At 37.6% G+C, this 25,331-nt stretch overlaps 1 protein-coding gene across 1 annotated transcript in view; it reads left to right on the top strand.

Moving 5' to 3' along the window:
* LOC123536279 (RNA polymerase II-associated factor 1 homolog) overlaps positions 1 to 25,331 on the top strand; it is a 205,086-nt gene that overhangs the window by 137,928 nt on the left and 41,827 nt on the right. Inside the window, exon 8 of the mRNA XM_045319303.2 lies at positions 3,894 to 3,997. Coding sequence (XP_045175238.1) covers positions 3,894 to 3,997 — 104 coding nt within the window. The remainder of the gene's footprint in view (positions 1 to 3,893; positions 3,998 to 25,331) is intronic.

The following is a 25,331-nucleotide window of genomic DNA, read 5'->3' as shown; positions in this document are numbered from 1 at the left end:
ACTTTTTCATTACTAGTCGTAGGGAAAAATCGAGACCACTTTTCTGTAGTACAACATGCATGCTATATCCAATTTTGAGGTGTATTTTGACCAGTTTCTACCTGATAAAGATTTTTGTGTGGACTTGCATTTTTTTTTTTTTTTTTTTTTAAGATTAACTTTAAAGCCCCTGATGCGGACCACAACTAAACGGTTCTTCAAAGCTTTCCCCAAAATTAATACTTTCCGACACTAACTTGCCAGGAACTTTAGCCTTCAATTATAATATGCCCGGCGGGGGGATTAGCCATGTGTAACATGGCTCTTGTTAACACTGTAGAGGCCACATTTATGATGTATCTTCATGAAATTTGGTCAGAATTTTAATCTTGATGATCTCAAGGTCCAGTTTGAATCTGGGTCATGTAGGTAAAAAACTAGGTCACCAGGTCTAACTTGGTCAGAATGTTAATCTTGATGATATATAGGTCAAGTTCAAATCTGGGTCTGATGGGGTCAGAAACACTCTAGAGGCCACATTTTTGATGTATCTTCATGAAACTTGGTCAGAATGTTAATCTTGATGATCTTTAGGTCAAGTTCGAATCTTGGTCTTATGGGCTCTAAAACTAGGTCACCAGGTCAAATCAAAGGAAAAGCTTGTTAACACTCTAGAGGTCACAATTTTGGCCCAATCTTAATAAAACTTGGTCAGATTGTTACCTTAAATAAAATCTTGGACGTGTTTGATATTGGGTCATTTGGGGTCAAAAACTAGGTCACCAGGTCAAATCAAAGGAAAAGCTTGTTAACACTGTAGAGGCCACATTTATGACTCTATCTTCATGAAACTTAGTCAGAATTTTTATCTTGATGATCTCAAGGTCCAGTTTGAATCTAGGTCATGTAGGGTCAAAAACTAGGTCACCAGGTCAAATCATAGAAAAAGCTAGTTAACACTGTAGAGGCCACATTTATGACCATATCTTAATGAAACTTGGTCAGAATGTTAATCTTGATGATTCCTAGGTCAGATGAGCGATACAGGGCCTTCATGGCCCTCTTGTTTTTTAATATACTATATACATGCAGTCTGCATATGCAATGTTGTGCGCACCTAATCTGCCAAACCCTTGCATACAATTTAATGAAACTTCACACAAGTGATCAGTACCAACCCTACTTGTGCATGGTGCATGTTACATTCTTTTAGATAAATAATCTGCAAAGTTATGGGACATTGTTTTTATGCCCCCGAAGGGAGGCATATTAGTTTTCAACTGTCCGTCCGTTTGTTCGTTCATTCGTCACAACGTTAACTTTTTGCATGAAGGCCAACGTTAACTTCAGCATGAAGGCACTTTACTCGTGAACGAATGCACCCAGGACATTTAAACTTCACCTGCTGATAGTACTTATTAAGTACACGACCCCTACTGACATTGGGGTCACCAGGTCAAAGGTCATGGTCACAGGGGCCAATGTTAACTTTTTGCATGAAGGCACTTTATTCGCGAACCACTGCACCCAGGATCTTCAAGCTTCACATGCTGATAGTACTTAGGGAGTACACGACCCACACTGACTTAAGGGTCACTAAGTCAAAGGTCAAGGTCACAGGGGCCAATGTTAACTTTTTGCATGAAGGCACTTTACCTGCAAACCACTGCACCCAGGACCTTCAAACTTCACATGCTGATAGTACTTATTGAGTACACGACTCCTACTGATTTTGGGGTCACCAGGTCAAAGGTCAAGGTCACAAGGGCCAATGTTAACTTTTTGCATGAAGGCTTTTTACCTGCGAACCACTGCACCCAGGACCTTTAAATTCACATGCTGATAGTACTTATTGAGTACACAACCCCTACTGACTTTGGGATCACCAGGTCAAAGGTCAAGGTCACAGGGGCCAGTGTTAACTTTTTGCATGAAGGCACTTTACTTGCGAACCACTGCACCCAGGACCTTCAAATTTCACATGCTGATAGTACTTACTGAGTACTCGACCCCTACTGACTGGGGTCACCAGGTCAAAGGTCAAGGTCACAGGGGCCAATGTTAACTTTTTGCATAAAGGCACTTTACTCGCGAAACACTGAATACAGGACCTTTAAACTTCAAATGCTGATAGTACTTATTGAGTTCACGACCCCTACTGACATTGGGGTCACCAGGTCAAAGGTCAAGGTCACAGGGGCCAAAAACTAGGTCACCAGATTAAATCAAAGGAAAAGCTTGTTAGCACTCTAGAGGTATTGAAACATGGTCAGAATGTTACCCTCATTAAAATCTTGGATGAGTTCGATGCTGGGTCATCAGTGGTCAAAAACTAGGTCCACAGGTCAATCAAAGGAAAAGCTTGTTAACACTGTAGAGGCTACATTTATGACTGTATCTTCATGAATCTTAGTCAGAATGTTAATCTTAATGACCTCAAGGTCCAATTTCAATCTGGGTCATGTAGGATCAAAAACTAGGTCACCAGGTCAAATCAAAGGAAAAGCTAGTTAACACTGTAGAGGCCACATTTATGACCATATCTTAATAAAACTTTGTCAGAACATTAATCTTGATGATCTTTAGGTAAAGTTCAAATCTGGGTAAGGTGGGGTCAAAATCTAGGTCACTAGGTCAAATCAAAAGAAAAGCTTGTTAACACTCTAGAGGCCTCATTTATGACTGTATCTTCATGAAACTTGGTCAGAATGTTAATCTTGATGATCTTTAGGTCAAGTTTGAATCTGGTTCATGTTGGATCAAAAACTAGGTCACCGGGTCAAATCAAAGGAAAAGCTAGTTAACACTGTAGAGGCCACATTTATGACCATATCTCTAAAATTTGTCAGAACGTTAATCTTGATGATCTATAGGTCAAGTTCAAATCTGGGTCAGGTGGGGTCAAAAACTAGGTCACTAGGTCAAATCGAAGGAAAAGCTTGTTAACACTCTAGAGGCCACATTTATGACTTTATCTTCATGAAACTTAGTCAGAATGTTAATCTTGATGATCTTGAGGTCAGGTTTGAATCTGGGTCATGTTGGGTCAAAAACTAGGTCATTGGGTCAAATCAAAGGAAAAGCTAGTTAACACTTTAGAGACCATATTTATGACCATGTCTTAATGAAACTTGGTCAGAATGTTAATCTTGATGATATTTCGGTCAATAGGTCTGGTGAGCGATAGAGGGCCTTCATGGCCCTCTTGTTTTACATAGACTTGTATAAGAAAAACTTTCAAAAATGTTTATGTCTGAAGCTAAAAGACCCAGATGATTAGACATTTAGTTTTTAACATCATCTAGGGGTACTCTACCAAGTTTCTTCAGACCTTGCCCCAGAGGTCAAATTAGTGTTACCTGAGGGGTCATTTGTTGTAAGTAGATTTATATTGGTAAAACTTAAAACATCATCCTCAAGGCCTAGAACTATAGCATTGTGTAGAGGTCCTCTAACAAGAAATTGTTTTCCCATTTGAGACAGTTCAGTGATATAGGATATAATATTTTACTTGAGATGATTATAAAAATGATGTGTTGTTCTTATTTGTACAGAATTATGAAAGTTAGATATTTCAAGAAACTCTGTCACCAGTTATCGGAAGTGATACTTATAAATTGTCTGAAAGTCTTTAAACTAAAAAATGTGAACTGTACATTAAAATGTACTTGGATATAAACTCTTTGAAGATTGCATACTGACATGAAAATGGAACAGGAAACTTTTTTTTTTTCAAAATTATAGAGCCTTTTAGATTATGTTCTCATTGATTGCTATACTGACATCAATTTTTATCATTTTTTTCACATTGTCATGCCATACTATCACCATTTCTTTCGCATTGTCAACAGATGTAAGAAATGTTTTGTAATATTGGCTAAATGTACCCAAGTTATAACTTATTGTTTCTACAGCTGTGGAAGCATCCATTTGCGCAGGTGATATTTGATTCTGACCCTGCACCTAAAGGAAGATCTGGTCCAGCTCTGATGGAGGAAATGTCTCAAGCCATGATCAGGTTTGCTGTATAATCTTAATTTTTAGCTCAACTTTACCAAAAATATGGAGAGATATCCTACTCAACCCTGCATTGACATCCGCGTCCACACCTTGGTTGAAGTTTTGATGCACTTGCACTTTATCTGTTATTAGTTGATGGATTTACTTCAAACTTGAAATAGTTATTCGTAATCATCTTGTCTATCTCTGTTATTAAAAATAGATTCAATGCAGTATTAAAGTAGTAGTTCCACTTCATCACCCTCATCATATGACACAAGGTCCATAATGAGCTATTAGTATTCGGTGGATAGTGCAACGTTCATTGTCCTGCCTCAGCATTTTTAGCTCACCTGTCACAAAGTGACAAGGTGAGCTTTTGTGATCGCGCGGTGTCCGTCGTCCGTCGTCCGTCCGTGCGTGCGTGCGTGCGTGCGTCCGTCCGTCCGTAAACTTTTGCTTGTGACCACTCTAGAGGTCACATTTTTCATGGGATCTTTATGAAAGTTGGTCAGAATGTTCATCTTGATGATATCTAGGTCAAGTTCGAAACTGGGTCACGTGCCATCAAAAACTAGGTCAGTAGGTCTAAAAATAGAAAAACCTTGTGACCTCTCTAGAGGCCATATATTTCACAAGATCTTCATGAAACTTGGTCAGAATGTTCATCTTGATGATATCTAGGTCAAGTTCGAAACTGGGTCACGTGCCATCAAAAACTAGGTCAGTAGGTCTAAAAATAGAAAAACCTTGTGACCTCTCTAGAGGCCATATATTTCACAAGATCTTCATGAAAATTGCTCAGAACGTTCACCTTGATAATATCTAGGTCAAGTTCGAAACTGGGTCACATGCCTTCAAAAACTAGGTCAGTAGGTCAAATAATAGAAAAACCTTGTGACCTCTTTTGAGGCCATATTTTTCATGGAATCTGTATGAAAGTTGGTCTGAATGTTCATCTTGATGATATCTAGGTCAAGTTCGAAACTGGGTCATGTGCGGTCAAAAACTAGGTCAGTAGGTCTAAAAATAGAAAAACCTTGTGACCTCTCTAGAGGCCATATATTTCATGAGATCTTCATGAAAATTGGTCAGAATGTTCACCTTGATGATATCTAGGTCCAGTTCGAAAGTGTGTCACGTGCCTTCAAAAACTAGGTCAGTAGGTCAAATAATAGAAAAACCTTGTGACCTCTCTAGAGGCCATATTTTTCATGGGATCTGTATGAAAATTGGTCTGAATGTTCATCTTGATGATATCTAGGTCAAGTTTGAAAGTGGGTCACGTGCCATCAAAAACTAGGTCAGTAGGTCAAATAATAGAAAAACCTTGTGACCTCTCTAAAGGCCATATTTTTCGTGGGTTCTGTATGAAAATTGGTCTGAATGTTCATCTTGATGATATCTAGGTCAAGTTTAAAAGTGGGTCACGTGCCATCAAAAACTAGGTCAGTAGGTCAAATAATAGAAAAACCTTGTGACCTCTCTGCCACATTTTTCATGGAATCTGTATGAAAATTGGTCTGAATGTTCATCTTGATGATATCTAGGTCAAGTTCGAAAGAGGTTCATGTGCGGTCAAAAACTAGGTCATTAGGTCTAAAAATAGAAAAACCTTGTGACCTCTCTAGAGACCATACTTGTGAATGGATATCCATAAAAATTGGTCAGAATGTTCACCTTGATGATATCTAGGTCAAGTTTGAAACTGGGTCACGTGCCTTAAAAAACTAGGTCAGTAGGTCAGATAATAAAAAAACCTTGTGACCTCTCTAGTGGCCATACTTTTCATGGGATCTGTATGAAAGTTGGTCTGAATGTTCATCTTGATGATATCTAGTTTAAGTTTGAAACTGGGTCAACTGCGGTCAAAAACTAGGTCAGTAGGTCTAAAATTATTAAAATCTTTTGACCTCTCTAGAGACCATATTTTTCAATGGATCTTCATGAAAATTGGTCAGAATTTTTATCTTGATAATATCTAGGTCAAGTTCAAAACTGGGTCACATGAGCTCAAAAACTAGGTCACTATGTCAAATAATAGAAAAAACAATGTCATACTCAAAACTGGGTCATGTGGGAAGAGGTGAGCGATTCAGGACCATCATGGTCCTCTTGTTACTTTAAGTATCTTGTCCTCTGAAACTACTGGTCAGAATTACACCAAACTTGGTCAGTAGCATCCTGGCATGGACCTGTACCAAGTTGTTCAAATGGTTTATCTTGACTTATTTTAGAGGCCACCAGAGATAAATATAGAAATACCTTTAAAGAACTTCTTATGAACAGCTTGATGGATCTTCATCAAACATGATTTGTAGCATTATAATAAGAACCTTTAACAAATTTGATCACTTGGAAACACTTGGCCCCTTTTAAGGGCTGCTAGAGTTAAAAATAGAAATACCTTTAAATAACTTCTTCTCATGAACTGCTTGATTGATCTTCATCAAAGCTTATGTGGAGCATCATTATAAGGTACTTTACCATGTTTGTTGAATTGGGGGCACTTGGCCAGGCCAGTAGAACTTAAAATAGAAATACCTTTAAAGTACTTCTTCTCTATTTTTAACTCTAGCAACCCCCTAAAAGATCCATCAAGTCTTCATCAAACTTAGTCTGTTACATCATTATAAGCTCTTATGCCAAATTTATTCAAATGGGGGCACTTGTGTCATTTTAGGGGCAACTAGAATTAGAATAAAAATACCTTAAAATGATTTCTCCCGATGGTTACGTGTTTTTGGTGCGTGATAGCAAAATATAGAGAAAACCTTTAAATAACTTTTTTTTAATGAACAGCTTTAAGAATTTTCACCAAACCTAGTTAACATTATTATGGGAACGCCCCTGGCGGGCGGGCGGCTGCATCCACAGACTTTGTTCGGAGCATATCTTCTTCATGCATGGAGATATTTTGATAACACTTGGCACAATTGTTCACCATCATGAGACAGAGTGTCATGTGCAAGAACCAGGTCCCTAGGTCTAAGGTCAAGGTCACACTTAGAGGTCAAAAGTCAAATTCAAGAATGACTGTCCGGAGCATATCTTCTTCATGCATGGAGGGATTTTGATGTAACTTGGTACAATTGTTCACCATCATGAGAAGGAGTGTCATGCGCAAGAACCAGGTCCCTAGATCTAAGGTCAAGGTCACACTTAGAGGTCAAAGGATACAGGAATGAAAACTTTGTCCGGAGCATTTCTTCTTCTTGCATGGAGGGATTTTGATATAACTTGGCATAAATGTTCACCGCCACGAGACGGAGTGTCATGCGCAAGAACCAGGTCCCAAGGTCTAAGGTCAAGGTCACACTTAGAGGCCAAAGGTCAGATACAAGAATGACTTTCTCCGGAGCATTTCTTCTTCATGCATGGAAGGATTTTGATGTAACTTGGCACAATTGTACACCATCATGAAACAGAGTGTCATGCGCATTGTAACTTTTTTATAATTGACCGTACAGAAAAACTAAGACCACTTTTCTGTGGTACAACATAGATGTTACTTTCAAATTTTAGATGTATTTTAAGGTATCTCTTCCTGGTAAGGAGTTTTTTATGGACTTAGAAAAACAAAAGAATTACAATAATTACTAAAAAAAATCATTTTAAACAACCACAAAATTAAAATTCCATTTGCAAATACAGTTGCTAGTGTAAAGAAATTTGCTGTGATGGGCGTATATTGTGACATTCTGGCACTCTTGTTATTAATTGGCCAATTAAATGTGAATAAATGTGCAAGCCATTTTCTTTAATTAATTAAAGAGATTAACAAGGGCGGTACCTAATTACGGTGCTTGTTTTACAAAGATCAGAAGAACTTCGTATGAAAAACGATCCGCACTTGGTATTTTCTCAAAAGTGTGGTTCGTTTTTAAAATGAGTGAATAAACAAGTTGTATACATGTAAAAAAACATTTCTGGCTGTCCATTTTCAAATACTTTCAGAACTATACTTGATTTCGTAGTGTTATTATTTACTGATTATGATCTCTTAGTTGGAATTCTATGTGTTAACAAGGATTTTATCTTCTAAACGGAAGTGTATGACTTTGGATGCCCACTTCGCAGTCGTTGAAGATGCAAAATGACCTGAGCTTCTCAATTCAAACTGGTGACAAAAGGTGTGGTTGTCTTTTTTGTTACGATCAAATTGGCCTGTAATTATCGGCAATTAGAGTGTCACCTCGTGTCAATTTTGTTATTACAGTTTGATCTCGGTAAAAGATAATACTCGATCTTTAATTAGTATCAACCTATTTGTGATTATTTTTATATTTCTTTCTCAAAATACTATTAAAATTTTGTTTTGAAAGAAATATAAACCACTCAATCTTTTATGGAACGTAACAGCGTTCTTAGATTTTAGCCTAGACAAAAAGTGCGTAGAGTAGTTTCCCTTTACTAAAATGGCAAAAATGAAAATTTTTTTTTTTTGTTTACTATCACACGCCGGAGTCGATTGCGAAGAAGAACATTAGTATTGCGAAGTTTAATGCACTTCAATGTATTCTGGTAAAATGATAAGAGTAACACGAAAAGGAAATGGGCCTTAAGTTATAACTGAACACTGGTCAGAAGTCTGAATATATAAATATATATACTGGCTGCCCCTCCGTTCAGCGGTCACCTCGCATAAGCAGCCAATTTGTCTATTTCCCCTGGCTGGCTGCTTAAGAGAGGTTAGACAGTATTTAAAGAACCTTAAACAAGTTGCACATAAATTTTCAAGTTAAAATGGTAGATTCAAATGAATTAAAAATTTCAAGTATCCCCTAGTGAAATTTAGAGAATTTTTTTTTTTAGGATTTTTTTCTAAGTTGCTAATTCTTGACAGTCATTGCAATAATAACATAACTTTTTATTTGTCATATTTAAACTTCTGTTTACACTTTCTAGGCTACACTAACACAACTATATTATCCTAAAAGTAATGTGTGTGTTTGGGTGAAAAGAATTATTCAGGATTGTAAATGCATATTTGTAGGTATACTCATGTGCATGGATTGATAATGAAACATTCAGAAGCGGTTCTGACACGAATTTCCTTTGCAATTCCAAAATAACGGGCATTTTTAGCCTGAATGCTTTGTCTTGTGCTTTGACCATCAGTGTGTTTGGTGAAAATACATTTTAATTTCAAGTGTTAATGTCTATTTAACGACTGTGTGTTGCACATACATTTATCATACATTGAAAAATATATACAACAAGAAATTTTATTTCAAATAGCCAGAGAAAAACATAAAAATACTTAATACCGACAGCTTCCAAAAATTTGAAAAACGAAAGTGAACGCCTAGTTATTGGCGACTTCAGTTTGGGTGTACAAAGAGTCTGTACACTGTGATGGGTGCTTGGCTTCTTTTATGGACTGCCAGAGCTAAAAATAGAAATGCCTTTAAACAATTTCCCCTTATGACGAATCTTCATCAAACTCATGTGGTAAGTTCAGAATCCAACAACTGAAGGTTTGCTATTTTTCAGCTGGAATTGGGGTCTCAAAACTGGAGGTTTCTTTATCAATAAATAAGGTGTGGGAGCATGCAATTTAGAGACAAAATCCAAAATTTTATGTTATTTTTTCAATTATTTTCTAATTCTATTCTACTTTTAAATATATAAACTTCAAAAACGTAAAAGGATACATTAATATACAGTCACCCCTGATTGGCGGTAACCCCTTCCCAATGGTCAGTCTGTAATGCCCCAGTTGATTTTTACTCTATTTTATTACCCACTTCAGCGGTCACCCCTCATCTGCGGTCAGTGGTCAATGATTTTGCCTCCCGGCCACCATATTTACCCCTATCAGCAGCCAATCATTTTTATTTTTCAAAAATCTCAGGACCGTTCGAGCACAAGAACTGCAGTAAAATAGAAAAAGTGGAAACTCCACAGGTCGCTCAACACAACAAAAACGAAAATGTTGCAGGCTCGGTTTGATTGAGCCTGTTCATGGACAGTAGTGGAAATGCATGCTACCGTCCACACCCTCTCACTTAGAAGGAACAGCTTGGGACCTCTAAAAATTGTTCCTTATTACTGAGATTCCTTATATCCATATAGCGAACTAGTTCCTTGTAACCAAGGTTTGTATAACGAACACAGTTTATATAGCGAATGCTACCTGTATTTGACTGACTTTTGAAAAGGGCTATGTGTTCACACTCCGGGCCGACCGATCTCTATGTGAGAAAGATGCGAATCTAGTACCAGTCCTTTCCTGGAGATATACTGCCTGCATGTATATGAGATATACTGCCTGCATGTATATGACTGAAATAGAGTTCAAACACAGCGTTAAACCTAAACAAAGCCAAAATGTACGTCGGTAAGAATGTACTGGGATGAGGAATTCTGAAACTGCGCAGCTGTTCTCTGTCCATTTTTAGCTCGACTATATGAAGTATAAGGAGAGCTATCCTACTCGCCCCGGCATCAGCGTCGGCGTCTTTCTGCGTCCCAACCTTGGTTAAAGTTTTGGTGCACTTTCTCTTTTTTCAACTTATCTCTGTAATTACTTGATGGATTTGATTCAAACTTGAAATACTTATTCCTCATCATCATCCACATCATCTGACATAAGGGCCATAACACTTGCCCCAATATTTTATGAGTTATCCCCCCTTTTCACTTAGAATTTCAGGTTAAAGTTTTGATGCACTTTCACTCTATCTCTGTTATTACTGAATGGATTTGATTCAAACTTAAAATAGTTGTTCAACATCATCACCCACACCATATGACATAAGGTGCATAACTCTGGCTCCATTTTGTCATGAATTATTCCCCCTTTTTACTTTGAATTTCAGGTTAAAGTTTTGGTGCACTTTCACTCTACCTCTGTTATTACTGAATGGATTTGATTCAAATTTAAAATAGTTGTTCAGCACCATCACCCACATCATATGACACAAGATGCATAACTCTGACACAATTTTTCATGAATTATTCCCCTTTTTACTTAGAATTTCAGGTTAAAGTTTTATGCACTTTCACTCTATCTCTGTTATTACTGAATGGATCTGATTCAAACTTAAACAATTGTTCAACATCATTACCCTTATCATATGACACAAGGTGCATAACTCTGGGACCAATTTTTCATGAATTATTTCCCCTTTTTACTTAGAATTTTAGGTAAAAGTTTTGATGCACTTTCACTCTGTCTCTGTTTTTACTGAATGGATTTGATTCAAACTTAAAATAGTTGTTCAACATCATCACCCACACCATATGACGCAAGGTGCATAACCCTGGCACCAATTTTTCATTAATTATTCCCCCTTTTTACTTAGAATTTTAGGTTAAAGTTTTGATGCACTTTTACTCTGTCTCTGTTATTACTGAATGGATTTGATTCAAACTTAAAATAGTTGTTCAACATCATCACCCACACCATATGACATAAGGTACATAACTCTGGCACCAATATTTAATGAATTATGCCTCTTTTTGCTTAGGATATACTTATATAGTGTTTTGATACATTTTATCTTTACCTCTCTTATTACTTTAAGTTGATATTTTTAACATAGACTCGGGCTATTGTGCAATATCTTCATCCACAATTGGAGTCATTAAACACTCCAGTGACAGCTCAAGTTTCCTCAGATGTGCCCAGTTTCACTATCCAGCATCGAAATAGTCGAGTGCGCTGTCTCCTGTGACAGCTCTTGTTTAGCTCACCTGTCACGTAGTGACAAGGTGAGCTTTTGTGATCTCTCTTCGTCCGTCCGTCATCCGTTCACAATTTCTTGTGAACACGATAGAGACCACAGTTGGCAATCAATTTTAATCAAACTTGCACACAACTTGTATCGGCATAATATCTCAGTTCCTTTTGAAAACTGGCCAGATCCTGTCATGGGTTCCAAAGTTATGGCCCCTTAAAGGGCCAAAATTTACTATTTTCGCTTGTGAACACGATAGAGACCACATTTTGCAATCAACTTTAATCAAACTTGTATTGGCATAATATCTCAGTTCCTTTCGAAAACTGGCCAGATCCTATCATGGGTTCCAGAGTTATGGCCCCCTTAAAGGGCCAAAATTTACCATTTTTGGCTTGTGAACATGATAGAGACCACATTTTGCGATCAACTTCAATCAAACTTGCGCACAATTTGTATTGGCATAATGTCTCGGTTCCTTTCGAAAACTGGCCAGATCCCATCAAGGGTTGCAGTTATGGCCCCTTAAAGGGCCAAAATTTGCTATTTTGGCTTTTGCAGCCATATAGAGATTTCATATACAGTTTGATTTGATACAGATTGCAAAATATCTTTAGCAACAATAAATCTTGGGTTCGTGATGAATCTGTCAGATCCAATTATAGGTTCAGAGTTATGGCCCCAGATTGACCCCTGAAAGAGCCAAAATTTGGTAATTTTTACCTTGTGAACACGATAGAAGTGACATTTTATATTTGATTTTAACCACACTAACACACAACTTAAGTCACAATAAGATCTTGGTTCCTTTTGAAAACTGGCTAGATTGTATCATGGGTTCTAGAGTTACTGCCCCTGAAAGCATCAAAATTTTCTATTTTGGCCATTCCAGCCATATAGAGGTTTCATTTATGCTTTGATTTGATACAAACTTGCACAGAATGATTATCTTGATGATCTCTAGGCATTGATCGAAACTGGGTCATGTCGGGTCAAAACTATGTCATCAGGTCAAATCAAAGGAAAAGCTTGTTAACAAGCTAGAGACCACATTTATGATCCTATCTTCATGAAACTTGGTCAGAATGTTTATCTTGATGATTTCTAGGCCAAGTTTGACACTGGGGCATATGGGTTCAGAAACTAGGTCATAAGGTCAAATCAAAGGAAAAGCTTGTTAACACTCTTCGGGCCACATTTATGACCCTATCTTCATGAAACTTGGTCAGAATGTTTATCTTGATGATTCCTAGGCCGAGTTTGAAACTTGGTCTTATGGGGTCAAAAACTAGGTCACCCAGTCAAATCAAAAGAAAGGCTTGTTTATACGCTTGTTCATTTGATGTGCATGAAACTTGGTCAGAATGTTTGTCTGCATGAAATATCGCATGAATTTTCAGATTTGACACCTGACCAAATGTTTCTTTGAAAAGCTACGAGATTGCCTGAATGAAAACTATAATAAATAAATATATAAATAAATAATTAAATATAGAGTCTGCTGACATTCACGATTTGAGTCCCTATTTTGTCAGCTTGTTAGGTATTTACTGTTTCAGCAAAAACCGGCCTTTGAAACCAATCATTGCTTCATCAATAGACAGATTACGACTTGGACGGTAAATGTCACTCTTGAAATTTCTGTTATACATGTGTATAAGTGGCCAGACTTTGAATAACCTGTCGCGATACTGTCAGTCGGATCAGGCTGATCACGGTTATTTGAGATGATTTTTCAACTTAGGTCAACGTTGAATTATTATACTAAGGCATGGTTTTGGTAAAACCCTCTACTCGAAGTCGGTCATCGGAGCTCCAGAAATCTTCCACACAATATTATGTATTCCGACGATTATCATTACCGAGAAAGAAAGTCTGCATTTCATTTGCCGTTGTTTCTCTCTGAGCCTCCCAAACATCATCACCCTTTCAGTCCAACTGTTGTTGTTTATGTTGAATTTCTTGCCTGGTATATCCATAAAAATTTGGTTTCTTCAGCAGTCATTTAAAAAAAATTTGGATCGAACATCATGTCAAATCTATTTGAAATTTCAGTCAAATTTTGTCCGCCATCACAAATAAAGTCCCTAACATACCTCGATGAAATATTCGAGTCAAATTTCTATAATTCATCAACGGTCGTAGGTCTTCCAAAGGGGTGTCACATTCCGAGTCATTTTCTACTTGTCACGCGTATAATTCCTCTATTTCCGACGAATCGGAGTCACTTGATAAATCACCCGATAAAATATCACTAATGTCCACATCTGAATCTGGATCCCAACGTGGAATTTCATAAATATCCTCTGGAGAAAATGTTTAGAATTCACTATCGCTATCCGCCATTTTGGTACATGTACAATTTTATTTTCTGAAAATGAGTTGGAGATTTCCAAAATTTGCTGTATAGATAGTAACGTTTTGAAAGCGAGACTCGGGCATGATCGTAAAATGAACTTTTCCCAACCAAATTAAACTTTTAAACCAATAAGTTTTCGTCGTTTTCAATCGGAAAAAGACAAATATTAAACAGTGCATTATCCGGGCGGTTTCAGGCGATTCGTTTGTAGACAGCAAGGGCGGATTGAGGCGTTTCGTTGGATAAGCAATAAGGGCGGATTGGGGCGATATGATTGGAAAAGGGTTAAGATACAGCCTTGAAATTTTGATGACATACACAGTTTTGCACACATAAAACTGAATTTCATTGACCATGAATGTGACCTACTGACTTTCTTAATAATTTATCATCAGTTTGACATTTGAAATATGTAGCTCATATTACTCAGGTGAGCGATCCAGGGTCATCATGACCCTCTTGTTTATTCTTTCTTCATAAAATTTGGTCAGAATGTTTATTATCATGATGTCTTGGATGATTTCAAATCTGGGTCACGTGGAGTCAAAATCTAGGTCACTAGATCAAATCATAGGAAAAGCTTGTATACATTCTAGAGGCCATTTTTTGCTCCAATCTTCCCAAAACTTTGTCAGAATGTTTGTTTTTATTAGCTCACCTGTCACAAAGTGACAAGGTGAGCTTTTGTGATCGCGCGGTGTCTGTCGTCCGTCCGTCCGTCCATCCGTAAACTTTTGCTTGTGACCACTCTAGAGGTCACATTTTTCATGGGATCTTTATGAAAGTTGGTCAGAATGTTCATCTTGATGATATCTAGGTCAAGTTCGAAACTGGGTCATGTGCCTTCAAAAACTAGGTCAGTAGGTCTTAAAATAGAAAAACCTTGTGACCTCTCTAGAGGCCATATATTTCACAAGATCTTCATAAAAATTGGTCAGAATGTTCACCTTGATGATATCTAGGTCAAGTTCGAAACTGGGTCACGTGCCTTCAAAAACTAGGTCAGTAGGTCTAAAAATAGAAAAACCTTGTGACCTCTCTAGAGGCCATATATTTCATAAGATCTTCATGTTAATTGGTCAGAATGTTCACCTTGATGATATCTAGGTCAAGTTTGAAACTGGGTCACGTGCCATCAAAAACTAGGTCAGTAGCTCAAATAATAGAAAAACCTTGTGACCTCTCTTAAGGCCATATTTTTCATGGGATCTGTATGAAAGTTGGTCTGAATGTTCGTCTTGATGATATCTAGGTCAAGTTCGAAACTGGGTCACGTGGGGTCAAAAACTAGGTCAGTAGGTCTAAAAATAGAAAAACCTTGTGACCTCTCTAGAGGCCATATAGTTCATGAGATCTTCATGAAAATTGGTCAGAATGTTCACCTTGATGATATCTAGGTCAAGTTTAAAAGTGGGTCACGTGCCATCAAAAACTAGGTCAGTAGGTCAAATAATAGAAAAACCTTGTGACCTCTCTAGAGGCCATATTTTTTATGGGATCTGTATGAAAGTTAGTCTGAATGTTTATCTTGATGATATCTAGGTCAGGTTCTAAACTGGGTCACATGCCTTCAAAAACTAGGTCAGTAGGTCAAATAATAGAAAAACCTTGTGACCTATCTAAAGGCCATATTTTTCATGGGATCTGTATGAAAATTGGTCTGAATGTTCATCTTGATGATATCTAGGTCAAGTTCGAAACAAGGTCATGTGCGGTCAAAAACTAGGTCAGTAGGTCTAAAAATAGAAAAACCTTGTTACCTCTCTAGAGGCCATACTTGTGAATGGATCTCCATAAAAATTGGTCAGAATGTTCACCTTAATGATATCTTGGTCAGATTTGAAACTGGGTCACGTGCCTTAAAAAACTAGGTCAGTAGGTCAAATAGTAAAAAAACCTTGTGACCTCTCTAGAGGCCATACTTTTCATGGGATCTGTGTGAAAGTTGGTCTGAATGTTCATCTTGATGATATCTAGGTCAAGTTTGAAACTTGGTCAACTGCGGTCAAAAACTAGGTCAGTAGGTCTAAAATTATTAAAATCTTTTGACTTCTCTAGAGGCCATATTTTTCAATGGATCTTCATGAAAATTGATCTGAATGTTAACCTTGATGATATCTAGGTCAATTTCAAAACTGGGTCACATGAGCTCAAAAACTAGGACAGTAGGTATAAAAATAGAGAAACCTTGTGACCTCTCTAGAGGCCATATTTTTCATGAGATCTTCATGAAGATTAGTGAGAATGTTCACCTTGATGGTATCTAGGTAAAGTTCAAAACAGGGTCACGTACCTTCGAAAACTAGGTCAATAGGTCAAATAATAGAAAAACCTTGTGACCTCTCTAGAGACCATATTTTTCAATGGAACGTCATGAAAATTGGTCAGAATTTTTATCTTGATAATATCTAGGTCAAGTTCAAAACTGGGTCACATGGGCTCAAAAACTAGGTCACTATGTCAAATAATAGAAAAAACGACGTCGTACTCAAAACTGGGTCATGTGGGAAGAGGTGAGCGATTCAGGACCATCATGGTCCTCTTGTTGGACAAGTTCGAATCTGGACCGTGAGGGGCAAAAGACTAGGCAACTAGGAATGCGTTTTTCTGTCCATCCATCTGCAATTTCAAGTCCGGTCCAAAACTCAGTCATCCGTGAAGGGATTTTTATATTACTTGGCACAAATGTTCCCCATGATGAGACGACGTGTCATGCACAAAACCCGGACCCCTAGCTCAAAGATCAAGGTCACAATTGGAGGTCATAGGTCAACACGGCCTTTTTCCTGTCTGGTCCACAACTCTGCCATCCATGAAGGGAATTTAATATTGCTTGGCACAAATGTACCTCATAATCAGACGATACGTCCTGCACAACTTTCAGACCCCTAGCTTAAAGGTCAAGGTCACACTTGGCAGTCAAATGTTATCATGGCATGAAACAGGGTCTGTTTCATGTCCGGTCAATAACTCTGTCATTCATTAAGGGATTTTGATATCACTTGGCACAAATCCATGATGTGACGATGTGTCATACGCAAATCCTGGACCCCTGGCTCAAAGTTCAAGGTCACAATTGGGGGTCAAAGGTCAACAGGGCTTTTTTCCTGTCCAGTCCATAACTCTGCCATCCATGAAGGGATTTTAATATTAGTTGGCACAAATATTCCCCATGATGAGATGACTTGTCATGCGCAAAACTCGGACCCCTAGCTCAAAGGTTTAGGTCACAGTTGGGAGGTCAAAGGTCAATAGGGTTTTTTTCCTGTCCGGTCCAGAACTCTAAAATCCTTAAAGGGATTTTGATATTACTTGGCACAAATGTTTACCACCATGAAACAGAGTGTCATGCGCAAGAACCAGGTCCCTAGGTCTAAGGTCAAGGTTTACACTTAGAGGCCAAAGGTCAGATACAAGAATGACTTTGTCTGGAGCATTTCTTCTTCATGCATAGAGGGATCTTGATGTAACTTGGCACAAATGTTCACCACCATGAGACAGATAGTCATGCGCAAGAACCAGGTCCCTAGTCTAAGGTCAAGGTTACACTTAGAGGTCAAAGGTCAAATTCAAGGTTGACTGTTCAGAGCATTTCTTCTTCATGCATGGAGGGATTTTGATGTAACTTGGCACAAAGTTCACCACCATGAGGCAGCCTTGTTTTTAGAAATACCTCCCTTTTTTGTTACTATAAATAGGTTATATTGTAACATTTTTAGCTCCACTATTCGGAGAATAGGGGGGCTATTCTACTCGCCCCGGCATCGGCGTGACCTTTCTTGGTTAAAGTTTTTCAGCAACCTTTGTTTTTCTGTCATCTTTGTTACTATTGCTTATATCTTACTGTAACTTCACATAAACATTGTCCAGTATACAAACAAAGTATGTGTAGGGTCTGGACCAATTATATCTAAGGTCAAGGTCACCAAGGTGTTATACTTAGGTTATTTTTAGCCCACCATCATCAGATGTTGGGCTATTCAAATCTCACTCTGCGTCCGTCTTCCGTCTGTCCATCCGTCCGTTAACAATTTCTTGTTTTCACATCTCCTCAGAAACTGCTGGGGGGGATTTTGACCAAACTTTGTCAGAATGATGTATTGGTACCCTAGTTGTGTCCCCCTGAAAATCAGACTGGTGCAACAATTTTTGAGTGAGTTATGGCTCTTTGTTTATTTTTATAATTTATATAGGGAAAAACTTTGAAACACTTCTTGTCCAAAATCACAGGGCCTATGCCTTTGATTGCCCCATGTGTTTCTGGGACGATCTCTGTATGAAAAGAATTGGAACCACTGCCGTACCCTTGCATGATCGTAAGAGGCGACTAATAGGGTTTTAACCCTTGGTTTTGCAGTAACTCTGTGATTCCAGCAGGTTTGCAAATTTTCATTCCATACCTCATGTTTTTATTTCGATGTAAATGAGATGTGGAACCAAAATTTGTAGTCCTGTTTGGTGCCATATAACCTATACTTTGTTGGTCCTCTATTAAGATTGTTCAAATTATGCCCCTGGGGTCAAATATGACCCCGCCCTGGGGGGGGGGGAGGTGTCACATGGTTTACATAGACTTATATAGTGAAAAACTTTGAAAATCTTCTTGTCCAAACCACAGAGCCTAGAGCTTTGATATTTGTAATGTAGCATCATCTAGTGGTTCTCTACCAAGTTTGTTCAACTTATCCCCCTAGGGTCAAATATGGCCCCGCCCCGGGGGTTACATGGTTCATATAGACTTATATAGGGAAAAACTTTTAAAATCTTCTTGTCCATAACCTACATCATTCAAATTTGTATGTGTAGTTTTGAGTGGCAGGATGAACTTGACATGTGTTGACCTTGATCTTGAACTAGTGACCGACTTTCACATTTCTCTAGCTACAGCCTTCAAATTTGGACCACATGCATAAGTTTGTGTACTGAAATGAACATTGACCTTGACATTGACCTAGTGACCTACTTTCACATTTTTGAAGGTACAGGCTTCAAATTTGGACCACATGCATAGTTTTGTGTTCTGAAACGAACTTTGACCTTGAGATTGACCTATTTTTGAAGGTACAGGCTTCGAATTTGGACCACATGCATAGTTTTGAGTTCCGAAATGAAATTTGACCTTGATTTTGACCTTGTGCCCTACTTTCACATTCTCAAGCTACAGCCTTCAAATTTGGACCACATGCATAGTTTTTGTTTACCAAAATTAACTTTGAGCTTGAAATTGATCTAGTGACCTTTTTTCACATTTCTCAAGCTACAGCTTTCAAATTTAGACCACATGCATGGACCACATGCACAGTTTAGTGTACTGAAATGAACTTTGACCTTGAGCTAGTCTTGAAATTTGGAACATTAAAAAATGGCTCAATGGTGGGCACCAAGATCACTCTGTGATCTCTTGTTAGGCCACACCAAACTGATTACCTGTTTGTCGGATTTCCCGCACCAATTTGACGGGAAATGGAAAAAAAATATTTCAATTTTTTTTTTTTACCGCTGGTTCGAAATCAGTAGGAACGAAAAAAAAAGTGGAAATTCCGAAGTTTAAACGCACCTTGCTTGTAATTTTTGGAGCAGCGGAAGAACATGTTCTCTAATGCAGTCACCGATCCGACTACCTAGTCTCCCTACCGCACAGAAGGGATACCTTACCCTGGTAGTATGAGTTTATTCGATTAAATTTTTTAATATTCGATCGCTTTAAAAATCGGGCATATCAAAATGGCAGCCCCCTATGTCTTTTTTTTATCTCATGCCGAGATGATGAATGGCAGGTATTTTCAGCAACAGCTGTTGAGATTTCCCCGAGCTGCAGTTTTACAGAGATGTTAGGGCTGCTGCGCTATACAATAAGATGAATCTTTCCGCAGATACAGTCGTGTAAAACCCGCCAGGGTTATGTGTGTTTCTCAAACGCAGGTTTTTGATTTTGTTGATTGTTCTACAATTCTTTATTTGGTTTGAGTGATATTAAAGATGGTAAATGACAATACATCAGGAATTCTAGACATTTGCTTATATGTCACTCAAAAGTGTCAACGTTTGTTTTTGTTTACTTTGTATAGTCAAACTCTCAAAGTGCTGGATTTTCATTTGATTTCTGACAGTAAAACCCAGCCTGCAGACTTGGCACCGAATAGTACCACCTCAGATTAACAGGTTCAATAGAGTGCTGTGTGATCTGCATTTGTAATAGATACATGTTGTCCAGCACTTCAAGAGTTAAAAGGTCTCATGTCACGAGCAGAGAAAATTGTTAAGTGATATGGGATAAATAAGACATTTCAGAATAATAAAAGCGCTGATATATTTCTTACTTTTTATTGTATGCATCACACATTAAACATTCAATACTTCAAAGACAATGCTGTCTGAATGTTACTTCACACACATTTGTTTTTCCGGCTTATGAATAGAAATACACTTTATTTGGTGATATTGACTTCAAACCATTTGCCCCTCATCGATGTGGGTTCGAAACCTCATTTGAGGCGTAGAATTTTTCATGTGAAGAAGCCATCCAGCTGGCTTACGGAAGGTCGGTGGTTCTACCCGGGTGCCCGCTCGTGATGAAATAGTGCACGGAGGGTTACCTGGGGTCTTCCTCCACCATTAAAGCTGGAAAGTCGCCATATGACCAAAAATTGTGTCGGTGCGACGTTAAACCCAACAAAATAAATAAATAAATATTTGGTGATAAACATGACACAAGCGATTATTTAATTTTTCTTATTTCGCTTGCTTCAGTAAATGATGATTTGAAAAAAAATTATTTTTTTTTTTTTAGCTCGCTTGCCCCAAATATTTTTGAAAAAAATCCGAAGAACAAGACATCAATTTGGTGTGGCCTTAAGGTTAAAGTTTTTCGGCAACCTTTGTTTTTCTGTCATATCTTTGTTACTTTTGCTTATATCTTACTTTAACTTCACATAAACATTGTCCAGTATACAAACAAAGTATGTGTAGGGGCTGAGTCCATTATACCCAAGGTCACGGCCACCAAGGTGTTTTACTTAGGATATTTTTAAGGTTAAAGTTTTTTGGCAACCTTTGTTTTTCTGTCATAGCTTTGTTATTACTATTGCTTATATCTTACTGTAACTTTACAAAAACATTGTCCAGCGTACAAACAAAGTATGTACAGGGGTTGGACCCATTATACCCAAGGTCAAGGTCACCAAAGTGTTATGAAGATTAAAGTTTTTTAGCAACCTTTGTTTTTCTGTCATATCTTTGTTACTGTTGCTTATATCTTACTGTAACTTCACATAAACATTGTTCAGCGTACAAACAAAGTATGTGCAGGGGCTTGGCCCATTATACCCAAAGTCAAGGTCACAAAGTTGTTATACTTGGAATTATTTTCATGTTAAATTTTTTCGAAAGCTTAGTTTATAGACATATCTTTGGTACTTTAAAAGATAATGACTTGAAATTAAAAATATTTCTTTATAATCATCATCTGCATGTGTGGTTACAAACCGCATAACTCTGATTGTATTTTTGACAGAATTATGCTGCTTTTGTACTTAGTTTTTTTGCAATCATGCTTTCTGGATATAACTTTAATGCAATATAAGATAAAGACTTGAAACTTAAAATGTATCTTTATCATCATCATCTGCATGTGTGGTAACAAACCCCATAACTCTGATCTGTATTTTTTACCAAATTATGCCCGTTACATTCTTAATTTTTTTTTATCAAACTTCGTTTTCTGGACATAACTTTGGTACTGTATAAGATAATGACTTGAAACTCAAAATATATCTTTACCATCATCATTTGCATGTGTGATAACACTCCCAGTAACTCTAATTTGTGTTCTTGACAGAATTATGCCCCTTGGTGTATCTTCCTTTTAAAGAAGAGATCTTTTATTGAGACATATATTCATTTTACTGTCAAATTGCCGAATAGTGGAGCGCGCTGTCTTATGGACAGCTCTTGTTATTACTGGCCGTAGGGAAAAATCGAGACCACTTTTTTGTGGAATAACATGCATGTTACATCCAATTTTTAGGTGTATTTTGACCTATCTCTACCTGGTAAAGTGTTTCCTGTAGACTTATATTATATAGAATTTTTTTTTTAATCAGGAGTAATTTCTCTTTGTTGTTACTATAAATAACTTATATGATAACTTTTTTTTATAAACGGCCGATAAAAATCCATATGAAAACAACTATAGGTTTTGATATTGATATTTGCAAATTTTAATCCAAGATATTGTATATATAGTACAATATTGTTTATACATCATTGACATATATCAGTTGATTATGTTATACTGCAGTAGAGAAAATAGTAGGAGACTTTGTATTGCATGGCAATACTTCATTCACTTGTTTAATTTAATTATCGCGAACTTGCACAGAATGATTATCTTGATGATCTCTAGGCCTGGATCGAAACTGGGTCATGTCAGGTCAAAAACTAGGTCATCAGGTCAGATCAAAGGAAAAGCTTGTTAACAACCTAGAGGCCCCATTTATGACCCTATCTTCATGAAACTTGGTCAGAATGTTTATCTTGATGATTTTTAGGCCAAGTTTGAAACTGGATCATATGGGGTCAGAAACTAGGTCATCAGGTCAAATCAAAGGAAAAGCTTGTTTACACTCTTGAGGCCACATTTATGACCCTATCTTATGAAACCTAGTCAGAATGTTTATCTTGATGATTCCTAGGCTAATTTCGAAACTTGGTCTTATGGGGTCAAAAACTAGGTCCCTCAATCAGATCAAAGGAAAAGCTTGTTAACACTTGTTCAAGCTTGTTAACACTCTTGTTCATTTGATGTGCATGAAACTTGGTCAGAATGTTTGTATGCATGAAATATGGCATGAATTTTTATCTGTGTCATGTAGGGTCTAAAACTAGGTCACCAGGTCAAATCAAGAGTAAGCTTGTTTACACTCAAGAGGCCATGTTTTTTGGTCCAATCTTAATGAAAATTGGTCAGAATATTTGTCTCCATGAAATCACTAGGTAAAACATGTTTACACTGTTATTGTGTGTTACTTAGGTGAGCGACTTAGGGCCATCTTGGCCCTCTTGTATTCATTTTTAATTTATCTCTAATATTAGAGATTTTTATATTTACCTCATCCCTCATACTAGTATTACTTATATGTACCGTGGAAGCCCAGAATGATAGTTTTTTTTTTATGTTTTAGATTATTCTAAGTATTTTTTGCTCACCTGTCACAAAGTGACAAGGTGAGCTTTTGTGATCGCGCGTCGTCCGTGCGTGCGTCTGTGCGTGCGTAAACTTTTCCATGTGACATCTCTAGAGGTCACTTTTTTCATGGGATCTTTATGAAAATGGATTAGAATGTTCATCTTGGTAAATTCTAGGTCAAGTTTGAAAGTGGGTCACGTGCCTTCAAAAACTAGGTCAGTAGGTCTAAAAATAGAAAAACCTTGTGACCTCTCTAGAGGCCATAATTTTCACAAAATCTTCATGAAAAATGGTCAGAATGTTCACCTTGATGATATCTAGGTCAAGTTCGAAAGTGGGTCACGTGCCATCAAAAACTAGGTCAGTAGGTCAAATAATAGAAAAACCTTGTGATCTCTCTAGAGGCCATATATTTCACAAAATCTTCATGAAAATTGTTCAGAATGTTCACCTTGATGATAGCTAGGTCAAGTTCGAAACTGGGTCATGTGCCATCAAAAACTAGGCCAGGAGGTCTTAAAATAGAAAAACCTTGTGACCTCTCTAAAGGACATTTATTTCAAAGATCTTCATGAAAATTGGTCAGAATGTTCACCTTGATGATATCTAGGTCAAGTTCGAAAGTGGGTCACGTGCCATCAAAAACTAGGTCAGTAGGTCAAATAATAGAAAAACATTGTGACCTTTCTAGAGGCCATATATTTCACAAGATCTTCATGAAAATTGGTGAGAATGTTCACCTTGATGATATCTAGGTCAAGTTCAAAACTGAGTCACGTGCCATCAAAAACTAGGTCAGTAGGTCAAATAATAGAAAAACCTTTTGACCTCTCTAAAGGCCATATTTTTCATGGGATCTGTATGAAAGTTGGTCTGAATGTTCATCTTGATGATATCTTGTTCAAGTTCGAAACTGGGTCACGTGCGGTCAAAAACTAGGTCAGTAGGTCAAAAAATAGAAAAACCTTGTGACCTCTCTAGAGGCCATATATTTCATGAAATCTTCATGAAAATTGGTCAGAATGTTCACCTTGATGATATCTAAGTCAAGTTCGAAAGTGGGTCACGTTCCATCAAAAACTAGGTCAGTAGGTCAAATAATAGAAAAACCTTGTGACCTCTCTAGAGGCCATATTTTCCATGGGATCTGTATGAAAGTTGGTCTGAATGTTCATCTTGATGATATCTAGGTCAAGTTCAAAAGTGGGTCACGTGCCGTCAAAAACTAGGTCAGTAGGTCAAATAATAGAAAAACCTTGTGACCTCTCTAAAGGCCATATTTTTCAATGGATCTTCATGAAAGTTGGTCTGAATGTTCATCTTGATGATATCTAGGTCAAGTTTGAAACTGGGTCAACTGCGATTAGAAACTAGGTCAGTAGGTCTTGAAATAGAAAAACCTTGTGACCTCTCTAGAGGCCATACCCTTGAATGGATCTTCATGAAAATTGGTCAGAATGTTCACCTTGATGATATCTAGGCCAAGTTTGAAACTTGGTCACGTGCCTTAAAAAACTAGGTCAATAGGTCAAATAATAGACAAACCTTGTGACCTCTCTAGAGACCATATTTTTCAATGGATCTTCATGAAAATTGGTCAGAATTTTTATGTTGATAATATCTAGGTCAAGTTCAAAACTGGGTCCCATGAGCTCAAAAACTAGGTCACTATGTCGAATAATAGAAAAAACGACGTCATACTCAAAACTGGATCATGTGGGAAGAGGTGAGCGATTCAGGACCATCATGGTCCTCTTGTTATCCCCCGATGAAAGTCGGAGGGATATAGTTTTGGCGTTGTCCGTCCGTCCGTCTTTCTGTCCGTCCGTCTTTCCGTCCTTCCGTCCGTCCGTCCGGATTCATATCTAGGAAATGGTTGGGAATATTTATTTAAATCTTCATATACATGTTCACCACTATGAGTTCTTGCGGCCCGTCAAGTTTCAGTCAGATTGCCCAAGTAACACCAGAGTTATGGCCCTTAGAAGTTTCTAGTGTTAACTATATAGGGTACTATAAATATGGCAATTTCTGCATCATAACTTTTGATATATTTGACCTAGAACTATGAAACTTAAACAGAAATTAGATCACCATAATGTGGTTGTGTACACACAATTTC

Source organism: Mercenaria mercenaria, chromosome 1 (genome assembly GCF_021730395.1).
Source record: "Mercenaria mercenaria strain notata chromosome 1, MADL_Memer_1, whole genome shotgun sequence".
In the NCBI taxonomy this organism is placed as follows: domain Eukaryota; kingdom Metazoa; phylum Mollusca; class Bivalvia; order Venerida; family Veneridae; genus Mercenaria; species Mercenaria mercenaria.
The sequence above is the reverse complement of the archived record's forward strand: the minus strand, read 5'-3'. Positions and strand labels throughout refer to the sequence as shown.